Source organism: Chiloscyllium plagiosum, chromosome 13 (assembly GCF_004010195.1).
Source record: "Chiloscyllium plagiosum isolate BGI_BamShark_2017 chromosome 13, ASM401019v2, whole genome shotgun sequence".
NCBI lineage: Eukaryota > Metazoa > Chordata > Chondrichthyes > Orectolobiformes > Hemiscylliidae > Chiloscyllium > Chiloscyllium plagiosum.
This window is the reverse complement of record NC_057722.1, coordinates 69,336,830-69,359,444: the sequence shown is the minus strand read 5'-3', so window position 1 is coordinate 69,359,444 and position 22,615 is coordinate 69,336,830. Positions and strand designations below refer to the sequence as shown.

At 37.3% G+C, this 22,615-nt stretch overlaps 1 protein-coding gene and 2 long non-coding RNA genes across 4 annotated transcripts in view; 1 reads left to right on the top strand and 2 right to left on the bottom strand.

Moving 5' to 3' along the window:
- Positions 1-17,615, bottom strand: part of LOC122556179 — a 32,024-nt gene extending 14,409 nt beyond the window's left edge. The window contains exon 1 of the long non-coding RNA XR_006313473.1: positions 17,322-17,615. This is a non-coding gene — a long non-coding RNA (uncharacterized LOC122556179). The remainder of the gene's footprint in view (positions 1-17,321) is intronic.
- Positions 1,570-16,774, top strand: LOC122556178. Its single transcript, XR_006313472.1, has 3 exons — positions 1,570-1,781; positions 2,289-2,391; positions 16,124-16,774. It is a non-coding gene; the product is annotated as an uncharacterized LOC122556178 (long non-coding RNA).
- Positions 17,616-18,736: 1,121 nt separating the features above from the next.
- LOC122556176 (zinc finger protein ZIC 4-like) overlaps positions 18,737-22,615 on the bottom strand; it is a 6,451-nt gene continuing 2,572 nt past the window's right edge. Inside the window, exon 3 of one of the 2 annotated variants that reach the window (XM_043702696.1) lies at positions 18,737-20,558. In XM_043702696.1, the coding sequence (XP_043558631.1) occupies positions 20,122-20,558 (437 nt within the window). In that variant the 3' untranslated portion in view covers positions 18,737-20,121. The remainder of the gene's footprint in view (positions 20,559-22,615) is intronic. The other variant, XM_043702695.1, reaches the window with a different exon arrangement.

Sequence of the window (22,615 nt, the reverse complement as noted above, 5' to 3'; positions counted from 1 at the left end):
GAACCCAAGAAGTTGAGTAGACATAGTCGCTGAGAGCTCTCAATATACCTAACAAAAATGTTAAAACATTGAAAACTATTGTTACAGGTCACTTGGCATCCGAGTGTTACCACACTTCCGTGGGATTTCCAAGAGGATCTGAGAAGACGCCTACCGAAGTTGTGGGTTTTAGTAGGCTGGACAAGGGAACCCAAGATTGCACCCCGTTTCAAGCGTGGATGTACACGTTTGATGTCAAGGCGGTGGAATATGAGTGACCAAGGCAACACCCGATAAGTGGAATTTAAGAAAGCATCTACTTCAGTAGCTTAGTTTCTATAAAGCGATTCACTTCAGCTGGCAACATCAGTTAGTTCGATAGAGCTTTCTCCAAAGCACCATATTTACAGGATAAATCGCATATAGTCATCTACTGTGCAACAATGTTACTTGACTTCTGCTGTTCAGAACGTCAAATTCAACATGTCAAGAAATGGTCGATTACAAATCGACAGGACAATAAGCAAATTATACATTACGTTGAATACGCAATAGGTGTATATTAATTTCATAAGCGAATAAAATGCTGTAGAAAAGATTTGGGTTAAGTTATTTCTGGGTCAAAGAGTGTAACATTTTACCTTAAATGACATTTGATTTTCCCTACTGTTTGATCTTAAAAATAGACTGCAGGGTATTGGGTGTCCAGGTTTGTACCCACTGTGCAGTTTAGACAGAAATATAGTGACACAATGGATTCAAACTGGATCCACAGCTTGGATTTAAGGATGCGAGATAGAATATCGATGTGTTGTACACATTTTGGAAACAAAGGTTGACTGTCACGTGTTTCTGAATGCAAGTTGTCGCTTGCTTTTGAACTCCGATTGCATTATGTGGAGGGAATTTCATAACCTCCAGAAACGTCGGATAACAGCACCTCACCAAGGGTATTTCGCTTCTGCTCTCATTCAACATATTCAATCTTTGACACTAGATGCATCCGTAAGAAACAAGCTGTTTCTAAATCAACTTGAATTATCAACAAAAAAAAGTGATGATTCACACTCTATAAATGTAGAGTGCATGTAAACCACTCGTCTCACGCGTTAACCAGTTAGTCACCAGTTAGTGATAGTTAATTTCAAGTGTCAGCGTGGGTAGAATGTTTTACACTGAATAGCCTGTGAAGTTCAGAACAGTGGTCGCAAAAAGGTGCGATGTCAATATTTAGGGTATCGCATCTGATGAATTTCCTCATTGTTCGATGCGGACAGGTGTTCAAATTTCAAAGCTGTGATTGGTTACAAACTGTAACCAGGTCTACCTTTTTTGTTATATTTTATATATAATGCAAACATTGGTGCTGAAAACAATTCGCAATGAATTTTGTTCGACAGAATGCATTGATCATATTTTTAAGGTCTGCATGAATATCATGCCGATGAGCAAGAGCAGCTGATTGAAGTCTGAATATTCACATTTACGGCAAAACGCATTATTTTCCTGTTTGTAATCGATTGTAAGGGGACACTCCCGACTGGGGGACATTGTGCAATGCTGCACAGAATTGGAGGAGCTCGGGATGAAAGAGGTCATGCAAAAGCATATTAAGTTTTCTATACCATGTATCGATTATCTTATATAACACAGGAGTCGACAGAGGGAGCTACAGTGAAAATGCATCCAGCTCCGACCCTTGAAAAGGTTTTTACTCAGACAGATTAAAAGTTCTATCTTTGTCAGGATGAAAGCAAGCTGCCATTAAGAAATAAAGCGAACAGATCAGCTTTACTATGCAGGTATGACCCTGGCTGCTTTTATGCATTCTACCACAACTGACAGCAGCGAGCAACTTAGGTCTCCACAGTCAACATTTTCGCTCGCATTCTGTCACGCACATTAATTGCCCATAAATTAAGATATAGTGTGCATAATATAAAGTAACAATATGCTTATATTCCACGTGTATGACTTAATTAAGCTATTTGTAGACTGATGCTGTAAGTCAACGGGTGTGCAAGTAGATTAACAATATACTGAACTCATATTCTCAGGATGGTGCATAATTACTTTACTGGCGGCACATATCAATTTTTGATGATTACAGAACACATGCTCCCTTTACCAACATGCACTTTAACAATTCTCCTCTGTGTATTAAAATGAATTTCTTGTTTGGGAATAAACGGCACACAAAAAAAAACAAATGGTCAATGCAATTGAAATTCAAAGCATATTTTTTAAAATACCACGTGTGCAAATTTTGCATTCGACCATCGTTTCATTTTTTTTTGTTTTGTTTGTAGTTGTTTGATGAGAGTGAGACAATCTCCAATCTACGTTTGACAGATTTTGACGAGCAATCCCAGCCACCATAAACATTTGGCTCCGTCAAACATGCTCAAGAAGGTGAGTTTGATACAGGTAACTGCTTTGACACAAAGTATGTCCACACACGATATAATGACTTACTTAGCGCAGAAGGAAATTAATAATTTAATGGCGAAGCTTACTTTCTTTATATTCTTTCCAACTGGATCGCAAGAGGGGGGAATTAAATTAAGGGGGTGTCTGCGTTCAAATAGGCACCAATGATATCCCATGTGGACCTAGCACAGGGAGGTTTGATCAGAGTCTGTTCGATCAGTCACATTACAGAGTACTTGTTTTACCACATGCTCATGAAATTTGTAAAATAAGCAATCGAATTATACCACTTGATTGCATTAGCTTCCATCCCCGTTCTCTACATCTTCTTGTCTTTGTTGCGAGGCAACAGGACAAAACTGGTTACAAAAATTGAATTAGTCATAAAAATGATTGACATTGCCTTGTATTCCCTTTTAATATTCATAGACTTTTAAGTGGAAAAAAATAGCGCCCCTTTTAGCAGTGAAAGTGAAAGAAATAAAAATAAATTGCCAACATACTACTAAAATAAGTATTTCAGGGTGTTTTGCAAAATAGTGTTTCACGACTTCTAGGTGGCTGTACTTTCTGTCTCTGATTAATAGAAATCTGTTCTATTGCTGTCTCCACGAATGTCATGCGGGGAAGGGCACTATACTCCAACTATCCAGCATGAATTTTGAGATTAAATTGAGATGAAGGGGGAAATAGTGCATATAGTGCCACAGCTGGTATATCAAATGAATTGTAATCTAATGTTTTCGAAGACGTTTGAAACCCTGGCATTGGCCTTTTGCACATTTTTTTTCTGGAAAGCCGTGCGCGGTTTTGTACCTGTAGCAGGTGACATTGACACAGAGACATCTGAGTGACAGCGGGAGTGAAGAGAAAATCTAATAAAGCTTAATAAGCCGTGATAGTCTAGATGTCATTAAACCTGCAAATAGACGCTTGAAAATAACAAAAAGGTAAATGTCTTCATTAGTTGGATCTCCAAAGACCACACAACATTTCATTAATTTATAATTTATGATTGTTTGACAAATATTAGAAAGTATGTAAATATGGAAGACATAATGTCTTTTCTGCGGGAGACCAGAAGAATGACCCAAACTGTATGATGATTCGTACAGTGCACACAAAAATGAATTTATGCGTCTGGAACAGTAGTTCCACTTTACACAATGCAACATGCAACTGAAGTGTGATATCCTGTCGACAAACTAATGTGATCTTTGCTTTTTTTCTCTCTGAAAAAAAAAGCTGTTCGTCTTTTACACATTTTGCATTGGATCTGGGTACTCCGACTCCTTTACATCACACCTGTCTCCACCGTGTTTTTTGCATTGCTCCCTTTGCTTTACACCAATATCGCTCAGGGTCCATATTGAACACAAGAGCTCAGTTCTGTTGGCTAACTCCCTTTATCACATGGGAGAAGATGCGCCAAAGCATTTCGGCCTCCGTCATTTTAATGTGATTTTTAAAAACGCGCTATACACTCAAACCATACGAGACATCCAATTTGAATTGTATCAACTAAAACGATGCAATCAGTTCTATAGAATGCGTTGTAATACTTAGGTACATGCTTGAATGTATATTTATCAATCCACTCATGTAAAGTCTAATGATTAATTATGAATTAATTGCCTTAAACCTGAAAACGTCGTTCCAGAATTTATGTAAATACAAACTGACCAATGATTAAATTGTAGAAACAAAACTTGTAGATTGAATAAACGTAACTCGATTGATTTCGAAAAAAAGGTAATGCAATAAATTAGATGATGCAACCGTTTAGTCAATAAGTTGCGTCTAATTATTTATAACAATGCATTCTGCAATGCAGATACAATTCTTAATTGAATTATATTTATTGAGAACAGCGTTCATTTGATAGGTATTGATGTGATATTTTAATATGAATAATTCTGATCTACGTTTTGCTGCATTTCTTTTAGGACAAGTTCAAGGTTAGTACTTATTGTAGAAATAGTCAGCTTAGCTTGCAGGAGTAATATTCAAACTTGTTTGCCACCATCACCTGTCATTGGCTAATTACGTTGGTGAACGAATTAAATCTCGACATTTGTAGTGTTGTTGCAGAGATTACCTGAAATTATCACCTTAACAAAACCCACTTACCTGCATATTCCCGCAATAGCTGTAATCGGAATTATAAGTGCCAACTGATGAGTCAGAAGTTTCTGCCTGATAATGTCGTAGCGTCTCTAACGAACGTCATCGAATTACTACATTTCTCCCTTGTACAAATATCCGTTTTAAATTCACCTATGTGGTCAAACCCGTTTTGCATTTTATTTAAAAACGAAAACTTCAGCTTTTTCCAAGCAAAAGTGCAGCAATCATTTTACGTCATACATCGAAAATTCCCAATTGTCTTTCTAAAGGTGTAACCCATCAGCCCCTCGCCCTTGATAAATACATTTTGAGGAGGAAGTTACCTCATTGAGTAATCTTGTGAATATTTCAATGTTCCTGTTGTTAGAAGTTACACAACGACGACCTAAAAGAGACTTCCTACAGAGAGAGTTATAGCCACCATCCTTGTTGACCAGACATATTAAATTTGATACTTCAAAAAAAAACCACTTGTCTCACTATTGAAAATCGATTTATGGCACAAAAATATAAGCATTTTACTATGGATTTTGAAATTGTTCGCTCTGTAGTCCTGCTGCTTATGTGTAGTATTTGCACTAAATCATCTTAAATAAAAAAGACGCATTTGAAATCTACGTGGTTTCAAATGCGTTCATCACTTGTGTCAAACATTCAGTCCTTCGCATACTGCTCTTTAAAGAGGTCAAAGCTATCCAAGTTATGTCCAGTCTTTTTTTGTCAGAGGGCCGCATTTGCTTAATAAAGAGTAAAAAGTTTTATCCAATATCGATTGTGATTGCTTGTTCAACAAATGTAACGACCAATCATTAGTTTTCCTTCTGGACGGAGGAGCATGAAGGTCACTTCTCGATGCAGGAGGAACAGAACTTTAATGCATTAAAACAGTAGGGTAGGGGGCTTCGCATAGTCGCAGCGTTTGTGAACACAGATAGAATTACAGCCCGGCCAGGATGTAGTTTTATATTCTTATAAAAGGGGTGACCTATACTGATATGATGTATGAAAGGAAACATGAGCGTAAATTAAACGAGTCTTCATTGGTCTGAATTAATCATGTTCGATTAATGTAGTAGGTGAAAGTCAACCGTTTTAGCATCACCTGATCCATTTTTAATCCAAGGTGAGAGTTTTAGCTGAACTAAAGAGTCAATTTCCGGTCCGGTGCATTGATTTCAGGATGTTCTATTGGTCTCGCTGGTGATCATTTCCATTCTTTCTCGGACTGAATAGGGTCATCCGTGAAACCTGTTGCTGAACCTACCTTTTGGGTTCTGCTGAAGTCCAGTCAATCTTAAAATGGCACCTTCTCTCCCTCGAAATGAAGGGTTGATCACTCGAATATGACCGTGTTTACACATTTTATGGAGTTAACCTATCCTCAACCTGCTTCCCCCATCATTCATTTCCTGTTCCGCATATCTTCGAATTACAATTCACTTGGAGCCTTCTACTTCTCCATCTCAGGGACTTTGCTTTCCCTGATGCAACTGCATTCTTTGAGACTACAATGATAATTATAGGAAATTATGTTGGGCTGTGGTTTGCCAGTTTACACTACTAAACTATAACATAGAAATGAAGGGATGCGGAACAGTGACACAGTATTCATGATATATAAATGTAGCGCAAACTTATGTTTGTCAACCAAGTGTGACATAAGAGGGCATCATATGCAGATAACGCAGAGAGAAAAAAAACTGGGGTGCACTTTTGTCTGCGCTGGGGTAAACCGCCACTCTTTTGATGGTAGAGTTTTGATGACTTATAGTGCGTACATAAAACAAACTTTCCTGCAGTGTTGGTTTCTTCCCTATCGTCAGGCTTCCTTCGAGACTGCCAGATGATTTTAAAAGACAAAAAAAATGATAAATAGCGTCGAAGAACTAATCGCTGGAGGGCGCGTTTACCAATTCATAATCATTTGTTCTTCGTGATGTACGACCCTTTCTCTCTAATCTGAAAAGCTTCCATTTGAAGGTGTAAATAGCTTTTTTTCTTCAGTAAACCTTGCTGCATTAGGCGTGATTGATCTGATGTACAATTTGTCCCAGAGTGCCATTTTAGAGGGAGAACACAGGTTTAGGAGATTAACTGGCAGCCCTGTTACATATTAATGAAGTCGAGAGATACACTAACATGGAGCTAATTTAGTTAGTTGTTTCTACTGCAATCGCCCTTATTTGGGTTGTATTAGACCCCCGTGGTTGTTACACACTGAACTGAGAAAGTAAGTTGCGAGATCTTTCCAGAGATAACTGCGCACCTGATGCACAAAAACAAATATTGACTTTTGCTCCATTGGTTAGTTTCCTGCTTGAGTTCCAAAAGATTGAAACACATGTATTATTGCCGGTGAGTTTAGACTGGATTGAAATTACACGCGGAAAAAGCACATACGTTAACCAAATTTTCGACGAACTCTTCTTCAAATATATTATTCTTTGCATAAACACTTAGGAAAACAAGTAGGCAATAGGTCGCTCTTGATCGCATCTTTTTGGTTTTTATATTATTCTATGCAGGAAATCAGAAGATTACAGCTTCTTTAAGTATAGTTTTTAAATGGCTTCCTTGCAATGAAGCAGATAAATATTCATTGTTTTCTTTCAATCGCGTTCATACATATCACCTTGCTGCTAATTATTAAAATTTAGAACCTTTACAACAAATGCGCGCCTTCTTGCAATCATTGGTAGCTTTAATAATCTTGCATTTTCAGTTCCCGAATGAGAGCATAGTTTTGTTACATTCCCGTTGGTCTGTTGATGACCCCAAGCAATCCCGGGTCACTCAGTTTGTTACCTTTGCTGTCTGGTTCTTGAACACTTAATTACAGCTGATTCAGAAGGGATGTTCAGAGCCACCCTTCTTGAACATGCTTGGTGAATCTAGTTACACCAGAAGCCCCCTTCCCTGAAAATAAAAGTCCTGTCTACACATTCATTGGCGTGAACGTAAATGCTCCGAAATAATCAAGTAATAATTTGCTTTTCAAAGCAAACATTACAACCAGTTTTTTTTTGTGTTTGATTTGGTGGAGTACAATACATTGTCAGATGTCGACTATGGTGTTGGGAAAATATAATTGCAGGCAGCATTGAAAACGTTCTGGGTATGTTCTGACAAGTTTAAGAAAACAGTAGATTGTGAACAGCGATTTTGCTTCATTTTTGGTGTCTGGATTGAGAGTTCTAAAACAAAAGTCTACCAAATTGGATTATTTGAAAACATGTTGGTTGCGTGAAGTGTGTCACAGCCCTATAATCTCTTAATGTGGAGAGATAGGGGTTTCTATAAACTTCACGTTTTAATCAACGCGATTAATTAAGGGAAAAAAACGTGACGTGTCAGCTTTGACAAAACATTGTGTGATATCTGTGAAAATGTTCTCTCCCTCAAACTGCCCGCCACTAGCATTCAAAGTTATATTCATTTAAACGTCACTTTCAATCAAGTAACATACAACAATCTTCCTTGAATTCCACAGGCTCACAAAACCCTGAATGACTTTAAATGTTTCCCGAGAACTTTTGTTTTCCTGCCGATTTATGTTCTTTTTTTTACAAAATGCGTTTTGGAACGTGATTTAAAAAAAGATTTGGAAACGTTGTTACAAAGAAAAGGACAAATTGGAAGAATTTTTCTGTGATCAAAGGAGGAACAGAAAAGCAAGTATGGGCATTCAGGACGCTTGACTTATTCAGACAACTGCTTTGGAACAGAAGGGCAACAAGCGTGTCTTATATTCAAAAGACGGTTCTATTCATAGTGCAGGTGCGAAATAGTGTGGCACATTCTGCCACATTATGTAAAGGTTGTTAGAGATTAGTGTTCAGACTTAATAACTAAGCTGCTTGATTTACATTGTAGAAAGCCTCTTCATCCGTGAAAGCAAAATAATTTAACGCGTGATCATTGGGAGTGCAGTTGATACCCTAATACTTTTATTGTGTTTTAAAACTGCTGGAGCACTTTCCATCGCTTCTTTAGAAACCTATAATTTACACCCGCTGCACAAATCTTAGAAATGAGTATTAACACTGTGTGAGTGGGTGCATGTATGTGCGTGTATGTTTGTGACTGAGTACGGATGCGTGTGTAAAAGAAATGGGAGAAAGAGAAGGAAATGGGAGGGAGTGGTCAGCATAAACGAGGTAAGTGGTACAAATGGAAGAAAAAGAGGAAGAATATAGAAAACATACGAGTGGGGTGTGTGAGCCAGGCAGGTTTGGAACAAGAACAAACGCAAGTAAAATTTAAAACAAATGCATAAATTCTTCTTAAGCAGATGTTCATTAGTTTATATTTGTGCTTACTTGTATTAGTTTAGGTAGCAAGCTGTTTATTATAATTGATCCAAATATTATCAAAGAGTATGGATCCTGTCACGCTTGGCTGTGAGTCATGTGATCATTTAGGGACCCTAGCTTGCTCAGGAACATTTTGTAAGTAATATCAGCTTTCAAACAGTGTCAAAATTAAGTTGTATAATTCAAATGATGATGCTTCCAGGCTATAAAACGTATACTTTAATATATAACGCAAAAACACACGCATGTGTTAATAAATTTTCAACCTATCTAGTGCAAAACTGAACATAACGTCAGAAAATTTCAAATATTCTGGAATTTAGGATAAAATATTTTGCACATTAAGGCCAAAGTAAATTAAATGAATATGCAACCATAGTAAATATGCAAAGAAATAAATATATTTTTGGTGATAATGCAGTAGGTTTAAACAGCCATTGCGATTCACCGTCTTTCCCATTTCCTATTCAGGTCAGGTCATTGTAATGTGTAATATCATTTTAACATAACTGGTATCCAGCTCAAAATTACACATCACGTGCAAAATGTTGGCAAAAGAAATACGAACTTTCCATTTTTATGGAGGAGACAAATTTATGAATGCTTTGCATCCATATTTTGGAATGTGCGTGCGAGAAGGCAGTGGACACATTTTTCCCCCAGCAATTATATTGAACTTTGTTCGAGATTGGATGGATACTGAAGATTGCATTTTCATTTTCTCGACTTGCAAAGCAGCGCAGTGGGGCAATGTAGATTCAATGAATTGTTTTAGAATTGAACTTGCGTTTGTCCACGGACTTTACACCAGCAAGTTGTGTTGAATCTCAAACAAATGCAATTTACTAAAAAGTAAAATCTCCTTAATGTACAAGCTGCAAGTTAAAACCTAAAGGAGATTGTTTCCACATAAAAGGTCGTAAGTCAGTCTATTGCTGTCTGACCCTTCAGCTCCTTGTTAAAGGCATCATTCACACAGCCTCTAACAAAACCTCCTCAGCTTTCACGGAAATGTTTTTATTATTCTATTTTCTTACATGATTCGTTAATTAAGTAAGCTGAATGATTAGAATAGCACCTGCGTGTTGTCAGGACGATCTCTGCATACTAATCTGTTCATCTTTAAATCTAGTAATTATAACATAAAATAAGACATTGAATAGAATGCAAAGATTTTTTTTCTAAGGCTCCTACTAATCCCCTATTAAAGGAGTCTTGTTAAATAATTCAGGACAGTTTCCGGAAGTGGGATTACCGACTCCATTATTTTTCAATGAAATGATATTTCACACTCAAATGAACCTCTGTATTTCTATAACAGCTTCTGAAAGGTCAGCCTCTATTTTCCAGAAATTAGAAATCTAAAGGGGAGCTTGATGCTTTTATGAACACAGGATGACAATAATCTCCTTACTCGCAGCCGTAATTAAAAATGCAATGAAGAACCTGGGTCTTTTTTCTTCTGTTAATGTGGTATTTCACTATTTGACTACATACATTGAAATATAAAGTTGAACATTCCCACTCAGTAACTGAACGCACCACTCAGTCAGTATAAGTTCACATTTCCAATAAACTAAAAGCTTTAGCAACGTTATGTTGATAAATTCAAAAATTAATTTTATATGTGGGAAATAAAATCATCACAGTATAATAGAGGCAAAAGAACAAGCTTGAAACTTTCGGGGTTCCGTTGATTTCCTCACAGAAAGTAAACAAAGGAAAAAAAAACAAACGATGTTAATTAAAATTATATTAAAACAAATATAATTAAAATGCATAAAACGCCGTTACTCGTTCGCTGTTATTAAAATATAGTTATGCTCCAACTGCTTATTTTGCAACAGATCATCTGCAATTTATTGTTTTGATTGCTTGCAAATAATACAGATGAAATGCATGAATGTGATGGTGCACATCCGAATCAGCCCACAACTCAATGTGTACACCTGCGAATGAGTTAACCTACGTGTTCTTTGCACATTTGTCCATTCGTAAACGAGAAATAAACTATCAATAATATTGCAATCAGAATCATATTCACTAACCCTATGTTTGGGATTGAGACGTGCTGCATAAACAGCAGACTGGCTAAATTTGTCATTTATGAAAAGCTGAAGTTTGCATGCGTGATTGATTTGCGTAGGGTAGCGCCAGATGCAAGTATGAGAGAAATGCTTGAGCGCTTGAAACTACCACTGCACGTTATTAATCTCAACTTCAGAAAATGAATATCACCAAATGTATATCGTCCGGCCTTTGCATTACTTGAATAGAGATTGAATCTCTATGCACTGAGTAAAAGCTTCAAAATATTCTAGGAACATGCCAAGTAGTCTATAAACTAAGATGTTAAGAAACTAATTTGTACCGTTATAACTGAAGCAATGCATCTGACGGTCACCTTTTTATCATGTTGCTTGTTCTTTAAAAAAAAGTTTAAAACCTGCACTATGATGTAACTAGTTATCATTTTAGCGCATTGAAAATCTATTTGTTCAAACAGAGGTCTTATTTTCACGGTGCAGCAAAATGAATACGTTTGGTTTTTTTTCTTGCATTCTCCAAAGTGTAAAAAATATTTTCTCACTCAAACTAACAGAAATGTTGTATAAATAGTCAGGAGCTCTGGATGAAGCATAAACAAATACATTTCTCGCCTCCATTGTTCTATCTTAGTTAATCAGGCAGTTTTTTTTTGCATTTTGTTGCATTGGTTCAAGAAAATATAATTTGGATCTGCGTTGATTTTATATTGAAAAAATAACAGTGATGGACGCATGTGTGGAAACCATTGAAGTGAGCGCGACTTTGCTTGTAGCTGATTTATTAGAGTTAATATTATGTCTTCATCTGACTTCCCGTGTTTCACACGCCTAATGGAAATGTGGAGTATTTTAAAATGTACCGAGCAATTTCCTAACTGTGCCACTGAAACGTCTCTTGTGGTGAACATGTTTTAAAGTTCTGTTTCAATGTTTTGATAGAAATATGGCTGTACATAGGACTTTTGATCGATTCTGTTCTTGATGCAGTTGCAAGACACTGACAAGATTCGCTTATACATTTATTTTCGTGTAACGCAAAATCCTAGCGTGTAGTGTTTGAAATGTAATGTTACTGTGCTTGCCCGCTTAAGGACCACCCTATTTTAATACCATATCTCTTTCATTCAAATTTCTAAAATATGTCACATTTAGCAACAGCTTAGGATAAGTTTAGTTGCTTAAATATTTTGCTAAACGCATTATGTTAGCTTTTAAACAAAGTCAGGATTGTAGATTTATTATAGGGGCTGCGCTTTGCTCTACAATATGGATCCGCCCAAAGTAAAGGAAAGCGAACATCACGATATTTTTGACACTTTAATTTTTCATTATAACAAAACCGCAGCCATGCAAATAAAATTGAAAACCGCTCTTGAGTTGTAAGTGTTCCCTTGTTGAAGAATGTCCCTAATGATAAACAAAATATTAAGAAGAATATGAAATGTTTATTGCCTATTTGGAAGAGTCAATAATTTTTAACTATCATTTTGATTCTATAGAGTCTCGGTTGTATGTTTACCAGCTAGTTAAACAGTGTCTTATTTATCCCTTACTGACCAGCGCTCTTTTAGTTCTTGTCTTTACGAACCTTATTCACAACATAATATCTGATATTACAATGGTTTATTGCGCTCTGTATAAATCAACATATGTTTCACAGCTTAAAAGGCTTACCGAAGCTATACAGTCTTAACAAGTCATGTGAGTGACATTGACGACGTCAGAGTGACTACCAGAGAAGATTGCTTCGGTCAAATATTGTTTCTTCAACGCGACCTTCAGTTTTTTTTTTAACTGATTATCGGTTTACCCCTAACCAAGATGTATTAAACAATAATTATGCAAATTATATTCTGGCCGTATTTTCTTAATCAAAAAGTTGAAAATCGTATATTTGACAAGTGCCATGGTTGAAAATGCACGCTTTTACAGGTTAAATGCAAGACAGCAGCATCGCAAAACACCGTTATAATCGAGAGTTTAGAAACCTAAAGATGGGGAGTAACATTAAAAGCGCCATTTGTACGATGCTACGATAATTAGCGATTGCAAATCCCTCGGTTAATTCGTACAAATGCAATACAGTGACAGGGACTGTACTGCACAGTGTCGTGAGAGTATTGACTCGGGAGATTCATACTAAATATGAGATTACAAATGGGTGCTGAAATTCTATTTAGATTATGAATTCTGACGTCACCTTATAATAACGGCAAGATGTTTTAAATTGCTACTGCAAAATCGAAAATCTTCCATACCAGACGATTAATTAGAAAAGAATATATCTGAGTGTAAATATAAGTTGATTCCTTTTTGCCTACTTCCTAGTTTTGTATTTTGGTCTGCGTATTGTTTAGGGGTGCTACTTCTTACACATGCAATGCTTTGTTGTCAGGACTTATCAGTGAATGGACGTTAATTAATGCTCTCCAGAAGCTTGGATGGAGTGGATGATAGGAAGCAACAGGGGATGAATCCCTCCAAAATGGTTTGTCAATGATGAGAAAGAAAAGCCAGTGTCAATAAAAGAACCACTAATGATGGCCACACGTCTCTCACCATGTTGTCCAACGTGCCTTTCCATCTCTTGTTGACTATAGTCAAGTGTAATAACTGCATATCCTCAGTCAAGCATTATAGCCTTTCACCGTGTGGATTAATTAGTAAGAGTTGTCACCTCTTCATTTCTTTCTAGCCACCATTTTGGACGAATTTCAAAACATGCAACTGCGAGAAGGTATAGCGATTCTGGGATTGGATTTCGATTTTTGCCGTTTTGATCTTTTAAGAATTCAAATGATCCTCGAACGTTCATAAACTAGAGACGATACAAAAATTGTTAAGTCACCGGAAAAAAAATTGCTTGCTCACTTCACCATCAACCATGGTCGTAAAAGACAGCGCATGCGTGTAGCTTTAAATTTCAATCCTTTATCTAAGTCAGTGGAATGAACTGTGGCGTTGATGTGAAACTGAGAGTTCAAATGTGACTAAAATGACCTCAGACGTTGCTGCTGCATTTGTGTTTAAAACATGCACATTAAAGCAAAGTTATTCGATTGATAGAAAACTGACTACACACAACCGTGTTCCTTTAAGTCTGGCCATCGTTTGGGCCCATCATATGTCATCGATTTCAATGCCTTCTGGCTGTTCCTCGGTAAAAGACAATTTGTGCATGCAACACGTTTAAAAGATATGCATATAAAAGCTCAATTAGCTTTCTATTTATTGATTGGGGGAGCATCTCTGTCGACGTGATTCCACATGACTCAAAACAATTTGAGCTAAACGATATAATCAAACAATATTTGAACAGAATGAAATTACATCTTGGAGTTGGTATCTACGTGTTGCGATTCGCACACGTATGATAGAATGCGCTGCAATACTTATTTTTTTTCTGTGTGTGTTTCAGTTATAGTAGCACAAGGAAATACCGCCCCCTCGGCCCCGCCAACACCATCTCGCAGTCATTAAACATCTACATTAAGTGACTTGCTGTCAACATACTCTGACTTACTATTGTAAGAAAAAAAAGTCGTCAGGATGCAATAAGACCTGACGATTAAAGTAATTATCTCCAACTTTTGACCACACTTCGATGTGATTCCCCCTATGCATTATGATATTTTATTACGAACGACACTGCACTTATTGCAACAGCCAATAAGTCCTTTCGACTTGATTGAAAATAATAAATTATTTGTTCGAGGCCGAGGTTTCAATGTAAAGATTCCGAACGTCCGTGCAAAATAAATGCTTCCAGGACTTTTGGGGGATGAGGGAGGTAGAGGGTGTTGGGGGAGGTGGTGACGGAGGGTTACATTGGACGAAATTCTGTAATCATGCTAATGAATTCATTAGAAAATTGCTTTCCTGCAAATTGCAACTTGTCTGTACCGTCGAGAACCAGCTATTTATGAAACAGCGTAGGCTGCTAACTTATTTCAGTGACAATTGGCGCAAATTTGGAAACGATTGATTTGCGATGTGATGCCATAATAATTCCAGCCGAAAGAATCCATGATTAAAAGTTAGATGCCTATTGTTTCTTTAGGGACCTAACCTAGTGTGGAGTTTAACATGGAAACTAACAGGACGGAATTGTGGCCAGTTTTAAAGGCGACAGGGATAGAGCTATGAATAGTTTAATTAAAACTGGCTTATATTGTTAAACAAGGTTTTGTGAAAAAAACGGCTGAAAGAATCTGTTTCAGGTTGAATGCTTTTTAAAAGATTCCTTTTTTAGTGGTGTCAGGCGCAATGTAATGCCTCGCACTTCTTGTATAGTGCCGATTTGCCGTGTTCTTGGGGGAAAAAAACCCCGACATAATCAAAAAGTGAACAGCAAACAAAAGACTCAGACATTTCAAGCGATTGCAGAGCGAGGGAAATGCATTTACCCTGGAGAAATCGGCCCGAAATCCGTGCAGGGATAGTAAAACAGCAACATTTTAGTGGTCTGTTCTAACTCATCTGCGTCAACTGAAACGTCGCACGAGTCTTACACTAAAAAAGACGAGGGGTGCTGATAATTTTGTTTCATATCCAAGACAGGTTATGTTATTGTGATGGTAGGATGCACTTTTGAACGCATTGCTCAATAAAGTTTGTTTATGTCCCTCCAACTTTTTTATTAAAAAATGGGATAACGGATTTTGAATGACCACGCGGGTAGAACACTACCTTGCTAGTAGAATTGGGGGAAAGGGCAATGAACTGAAACAAGAAGAGCAAAGATGATGCCTCTGGCTAATGCAGATTGCTGCAAATACTCCTTAACACAAAACTATAGAAAATTGCATTGAACAAAATGGCGACCGTGCGGGAGTCTGAAGTGCAGAACCCGAGATTTGTTAATGAACGTTTCTCAACGCTGTTATTGCATTGCTGCAAGAAAACAAAAGGATCCAGTTTAATGCAGGATGTTTTCATTTTATGCACGCAGACATGGCAAGAAAATCAGAACTAATTATTCTCTTGATATCACTTAAAACAATAACTCTTTATATCAACGCTCAGTTTCTGTCAGACTTATTCTAACAGTTCTGCATGTTTTGAAGTTTCGGGAAAGCGCTAATGTTTGAATCAGGAATTTGAACAGGTGACGACAGCATAACATCAACACAATTACCGGTTCAGTCTAAAATGTAGCAACAGTTCTAATACTGTCCTGTCTGCTCAAGGTAGTAATACAAGTCTTTCCATCTTTTATCTCTTTAGAAACGGTTCAGAACTAACGGACAGAAAACGCTTGACAGAGAGGAGAACAAATCGCTGACAAAGAACGCTTTCCGTTTCGCCAGCGTCGTTAAGACGACAAGGAAGAATCCCTTAGATAATAACTCCCACTTCAAAGACATCTGCCCTGAATAGAGAATGTACCATCCTTTTTATTCGGTCACAAGAGTTTTCACTAAAGAGGACTCGACTGTTTGGTTATTTTTCGCCGTGTTTATTTTTCGCCATTCACTGGGTACTTGTATAAAATAAACAACAAGACAATTACTAAAAGACGAATTCCCAACTTATCTGCTCACAGGGCCGGGATCGAAACCGCTGGGCTTCATCCGCGCAGCCAGGCAATTTGATTCAGGCCATCCCTAATCCGCCTGAGAATTCCTTCCAAACCCAAAATATTAAAGATTATGATGAAGTGAAGATTGACTGTACTAACCTAGCATGAAACCAAAGGTCAACGCAAATGTATCTTAATAGAGTGTCTCGAATCTAGTGTGCCTCCTTTGAAGGCAGTTTGCTATTGCCCCGTTCATTACCATAGCGATCCTAGCGTGCCGTGCTGATGTACCATAAAACTCCTACTTTGGAATTCTAAAACCCGGCTCTTTGAACAGCCCGAGTCTGATTAGAGTCCTTGTGTCTTTTATTTTCTTTCTCATTCTTCGGGGTTTGGGGTGGGGAGGGGTGTGGGGGTGGAGGTGGGGAGCAGGGGAGATCTCTCGCCCTTCTAAAAGTTTATGGAAAGTTTAAGTCGCTCCCTGATTAACTATATCATAGAGAAACAGGAAATAAAAAGTTAATTGACACTGATAACTCAAACCGGCTTTTTTTTTCCAGCAGGACCTGGGGGCAATGGTAATATTTATGGTGTTGTTGGAATTTGGCACTAGGCGTGTTTCGCGTGAGGTTTTTGTTTGGGTGCCGAGCCTTAAGTAACAATGAGCTGCTAACCGTAAAACAAACGTATGCATACGCATTTTATAAATTTTGCATAAACATAGAGTCACGTATGCCACATATATATACATATATATATATATATATCACACACATAAACTTGTTTACCTAAGGTCCTTAAGACGTACACATTCCGTTCTTAATGAAAAGACTTCACTAGCTCCAGACTTGGCTTTCAGTATTTAAGTATGACTTGTCTATTGCCATAGAAATCCTAACTCACCGTGAAGATTCACCGTTGCGAAGAAATAATTCTTTGTAGATTTTTCTGCTTTGATGTCTCCACAAGGACATTCAGCCTTTTGAGTTGTGATTGCTTGGATTACCTATAGCAACTGGATGGACATCTGCAACAAGTAAATGAAAAAATTAAGGTGAATCACTACCCGTCGTAATGAATCCCAATCATAAACTTAAGTCTAAAATTACTTTTCTTAATTATTTTAGACCTCAAAACTTTGAGAAACTGCCGGAAAGTTCATTTCATTAATCTTATGGCTCTGTACCAAAACTAACACACGACACTACAATCTGATTTAAAAGCAGATTAAAATAAATAAAAACTTTGCTACTGGTATTACTACTCAACTTTTATTGATTTAATTGTTCTTCCATTGTTTCGTCGTCTTTCTATACGCTCATCGATAACGTTTCGGTTGCTTTCCATGTCTTTCACGTGAAATTTGGTTATTGTCAGAAATGGATGCCACGTCTTTTCTGAAGATGTCTGTTCTCTATTTTAATTTTCTTCCTATGGTATCTTTTATTTTTGGCTTACAAACTCTTTCTGCACCGGCTCTCAGCGAAACATTATTCAGGAAAGAAAGAAAAACTAACTTATTTAATAAACTGTGAAGGAAGTCAGGCGACCTTAGTCACTGCGGTGCAACAGAGCAAACTGAGGAAAAAGATGATTGGATTATTAATATCTTTTCACAGCTGCCCAGACTTTACTGGAATAAATAGTAGATTAGGCTTTCTCTGAGGGAGAAACGAATATATTAACCCCATTTTCTTTATCTTGCATAGCAACCTCGTCCCCTTACTGTGCAATACGTTATATCCCTATTTGCTAGGCCCCATATCACAAAAAAAGTGAAGAGAAAGCAGAGACTACGCCAACCGCTCATGCCAAACGTTAAACTCCCTGGCTATGTTTGTGTGTGCGTGTGTGTGTTTGTGTGTGTGTGTCTGTCTGTCTACCTGTTTGTGTGTGGGGGGGAAGATGTAACGAATGGCAAGAGAAAGAGGAATATTTTAATGTTCAGTCATGAATTGTTAGTTGGATTCCAATTTTAAAAAAAGTTTGCAATTCGCGAAATCCCCAAAAGATAACTATTTTTGTCATTTTGAGACATTTGATCCGTCAAGTGCACCACAAGGAGATATTTGTCCTAAACTGGACCTAAATTTATTTTGCACAGTAGTAGTTTATCATTACTTTCTTGTTTTATAAATGCTTTGTGCATCGTTTTAATCGCAAAGAAATTTACATTTCTGGTTATCGGTGTGATTAGATATTACCTATTCACTATTGACTACTTATCAATTACTATTCTACCCTTCTAACAGGTAGGAGGCAGCTGTGTGTTTTAGATTTTCATCGTAAATTGCAACAAACGGACGGCATTATTTATTTTACAAAATTTATTTTTTACAAGACGCATTTACTTAGGAATTCTGACAATACAATTATAAGCTATACACAATCCTTTCGTACATTGATAAAGTACAATGTGACTTCAGTACACATCCCAACGCTTGCTGCTTAAACAGTAGGGTTTCACCGTAACAATACGTGGTCTTACAACTTTTTCACCAACTATTTGAAAGGTTCCACAGAGGGGAAACGCGCTTCGCCGATGTTAGAGCTTCATGTGTTTTATTTTAAAGGAAACGTGCGTGTAGTATAAATCATAAGTTCTAAATTGTTTGATGCTCCTGACGACAGAAAGAAAGACTAGACCAATGAGTTAGACCTTGCTCCTCTGTAGTGGTTAAATACATATGTCACGGAGATAAGACGGAACTGATGTTTCACGATGTATATTAACGACAAATGGCTCAGCTTCTAAAACTTTTAAGCAGAATTTCTATTATTATCAATTTATTACAAATCAGTACGAATGTATATCAAAACAGGGTCGAAATACAGAAAGAAAATTATTCTACATACTCAAAACTTCCAGTTATAAAACACTATAATTTACAGAACACGCGCTAATTATTTAACATAATCCCATGGAAAAAAATGTACACTGTCTTAATCGCCCTGTAATAAACACTTTGGGTCATTTATACAAAATGCACTTTATTGTAACATTTTAAATAAATTATTTCAAGGAAAACAAAATAGTGAGAAAATATAAACGAATTACTTAAAACAGATGTACGCTGTATTCGTCAATACCAATATTTATATGTTTTTACAGAGTTATTCCGCAAAAAAAAGGTCTAACATCAAAAATGCAGTTTGCAGAAATGTTTAAACAAAGTCAAAGGATAGGCAGGCTTTTGAAGAGACAGTATCCATTTTGTTTCGGCCTACAAAGGCTTTTGTTCATTACTATTCACATCAGGTGTAGGGAATATCTGCTTTCGCCCTTCTGGCTTTCAGAAAGAATTGCAATGTACTTTCTTAACAAATCGATATAACAGTGTATTTTCCTTCCACAAAAAAAAGATAAAAACGAGAAATGAAACAACAATTTTCTTTATACAACATTTTGTGGAAACAATACTGTATGCTTGCAACACTTTATGATCGGAAATGCTGCATTGTTCGAGACACATTCTTAACTATAAACTGCAACTTGTGCAAGATTACATTGGAGATACTTTCTCTTTAATAAATGTTATTATCCTTTTGTATGCCAGTGCATTACATCATGTACCTCAGCGCTAGGCCTCCAGAAACTCAAGTAGTTTCACCAAGTCCAGTGCAGCAATGGCAATGCTAACACCATACCAAAGCATCAGTCATTTCATTTTTAAAATTGTGGATTACTTGGCCAAGTTTCTGGTTAGAGAATAGTTCTGGGGTCAGAGTTTCTGTAAGAGTGTTCCCCTGGTCCAGGAGATGATGAATTACTCGGAGGTGTTGGAATACCACTTGCTCCTGTGCTCTGACACACATACCATTCGCTCAGGTTAGCTGCGTGGGAAGATGTGATGGGGTCAAGCTGGGAGGCTGAAGCCGGGGGGTCCCGACCTGAGTCCGAAGAAGGAGAGACCAGCGAGGGGGTGGAGGATTCGTATCCCGAACTGGGGGGTGGAGATTTGCAATGGACCTTCATGTGCTTGCGAAGTGAACTCGGGTGCGTGTACGATTTATCACAGCCTCTTACTTTGCAGTTATAGGGCTTGTCACTTGTGTGCACATGCGAGTGCTTTTTCCTGTCGCTGCTGTTAGCAAAACGTCTGTCACAGCCTTCAAATTCACACTTAAAGGGCTTTTCTCCTGAAAGAAATCGACAAGGGGCAGAGTGATGAGTTCACTGACGTGCAGGTATTATCTTTCATTATTAACATTATTATCCACTATAAAAATTGCAACTTAATCACTAACACGTATTTCAAACCAAGAAAAAGACCCGTTGTTTTAACTACTTGGAGCAACGATATTGCAATAGTGTTGCAGGTACGTTCCTGTAGATCTGGTGTGACGTAATGGTTTCTGCTTTTTAGACTTAATGCAAAGGCCCAAGAAGCAGTCACTTGTTCTAAGTGACTTACAAAGGATTTCTAAAACAGCAGGGAAGGGAAATAACAAACTTTTTTTTTTGGTTTTCAATTATTATTCTAATGGTTATTATTCCTAATGAACATTGCAATATCATTAATCGTCAATTTTGTTTTAAAAACTACATGTCAGTGGTAAGCACAATACAGTGCAAGGCGACGTGTTTTACAACAGAGACCCTTCACCGAACTCTCCAAATGTCGATTTAATATTACACCGTAATTAGCCAAACGTTCAGAAAGCCGTTAGAATAATTTGACCTTCACTTGCTAGGTTGAGACGGCCAATCAACGATATTAGTGTTGTACAAGCTAGTAGTAAGTTAGTGGACCCATGGGGAAGCCCAGACTCATAAACACTGTTATTGTGCCGTGTCTGGAGCGTCCGACACTGCGAGTATGAAGTCTGCTTGGCCAATTCCCGAGAGTTCTAAACTCCTCCTGGCTACATATTTCTCCTTCTTTACTATTAATGCTGTGTATAAAGGAGTGAGTAATATAAGATTAACTGCGACCAATCCTTGTTAAGTGTCATCTCACCAGTTAACTCAGTCCTGGCTAAGATGAATCAGTTGAATAAAGCTTCCCTGAAATTGAATTTAAACTTTGCATCACGCAACTTAGTAAAAGATGTGTACCTGGTGATAAACTCGACAAGCTGCTTGCACGTTCTAATCAATCTTTTAACATGCATGTTAAATTCTAGATTTGGACTTCATACGGTAATATTTTATAAGTGAGGTGACAAAACTACTGAAGTCTCTGTTTACCCAGAGGCAATCTTTTCATGCTTGTTGAAATAAATAATGTAAAAGGGACGGGATTTCAATTCAATAAAACTAGCCTATAAAGGACTGAAGCCAATCAAACGGCATGAATATTTTACAACATAATTACTTTGTTAATAGAATTACTATACTTGCTATTTTTTATTTAAGAATTTAGTAACAATAGTGTGTGCAATTTTAAACTAAAAGAGAAATGCGATATTTATCATCCTTACAATGATTAATTGCAACATATGGAGAATGCTATTTAACTGAAATATTGGGGACGTGTACGCGATCGATACTACTAGACACACAGCTCTTTTTATTGGATACTATAATATTTTAAAATAAATAGAAATAACGTCGGTCGAATGAATTGTTTTCCTTTGCAAATTAAGTGTTCATCACTCTTAACATCTGAGGTGAAGTCGCTGGAAGTGCTGGGAAAGTTAGCTTAGGCCAGTGCCATCAATTGTTGGACTCATACAGTGTGCCTGCTCAGCAACCATTGCACAGATATATTTGTATGCATAATACATTCAACTGTTTAAAAATATGAAACCTAATGCATTCAGTACGTTCTTTTGGAGCATCCATTTCACATACCCGTGTTACTAACCATTTCCTTTTTTAACCAAGTGTTACATTTTTATTAGTGCTATCGCGATGTTTAAGTGACATAGTGAAGGAAAAAATGTGTTGAATTTAAGTTAAAATTAGATTCCTAGCTATAAGAAAGGCCGACAATCCTCCCCTAGATAGCATGTACATGGTCAATGTACTTCAATTCCATTTTAAGAAAAAGAAAGCCCAGCCGTCATTACACAGTTACGTAACAGAGGATAGTTGAGGCCGGAAAAGAAGAAAAAAAGAAAATGCGAGCAGGCAGTTTAGAAAAGTTTCCAAGTAGCAAAGTGGCTCAGATTGTATCGTACCTAACCAGTTGACAGGCCCGAACCTCTCCACCACACCACATCCCCCCCCCCCCCAAAACCCTTAACACCAC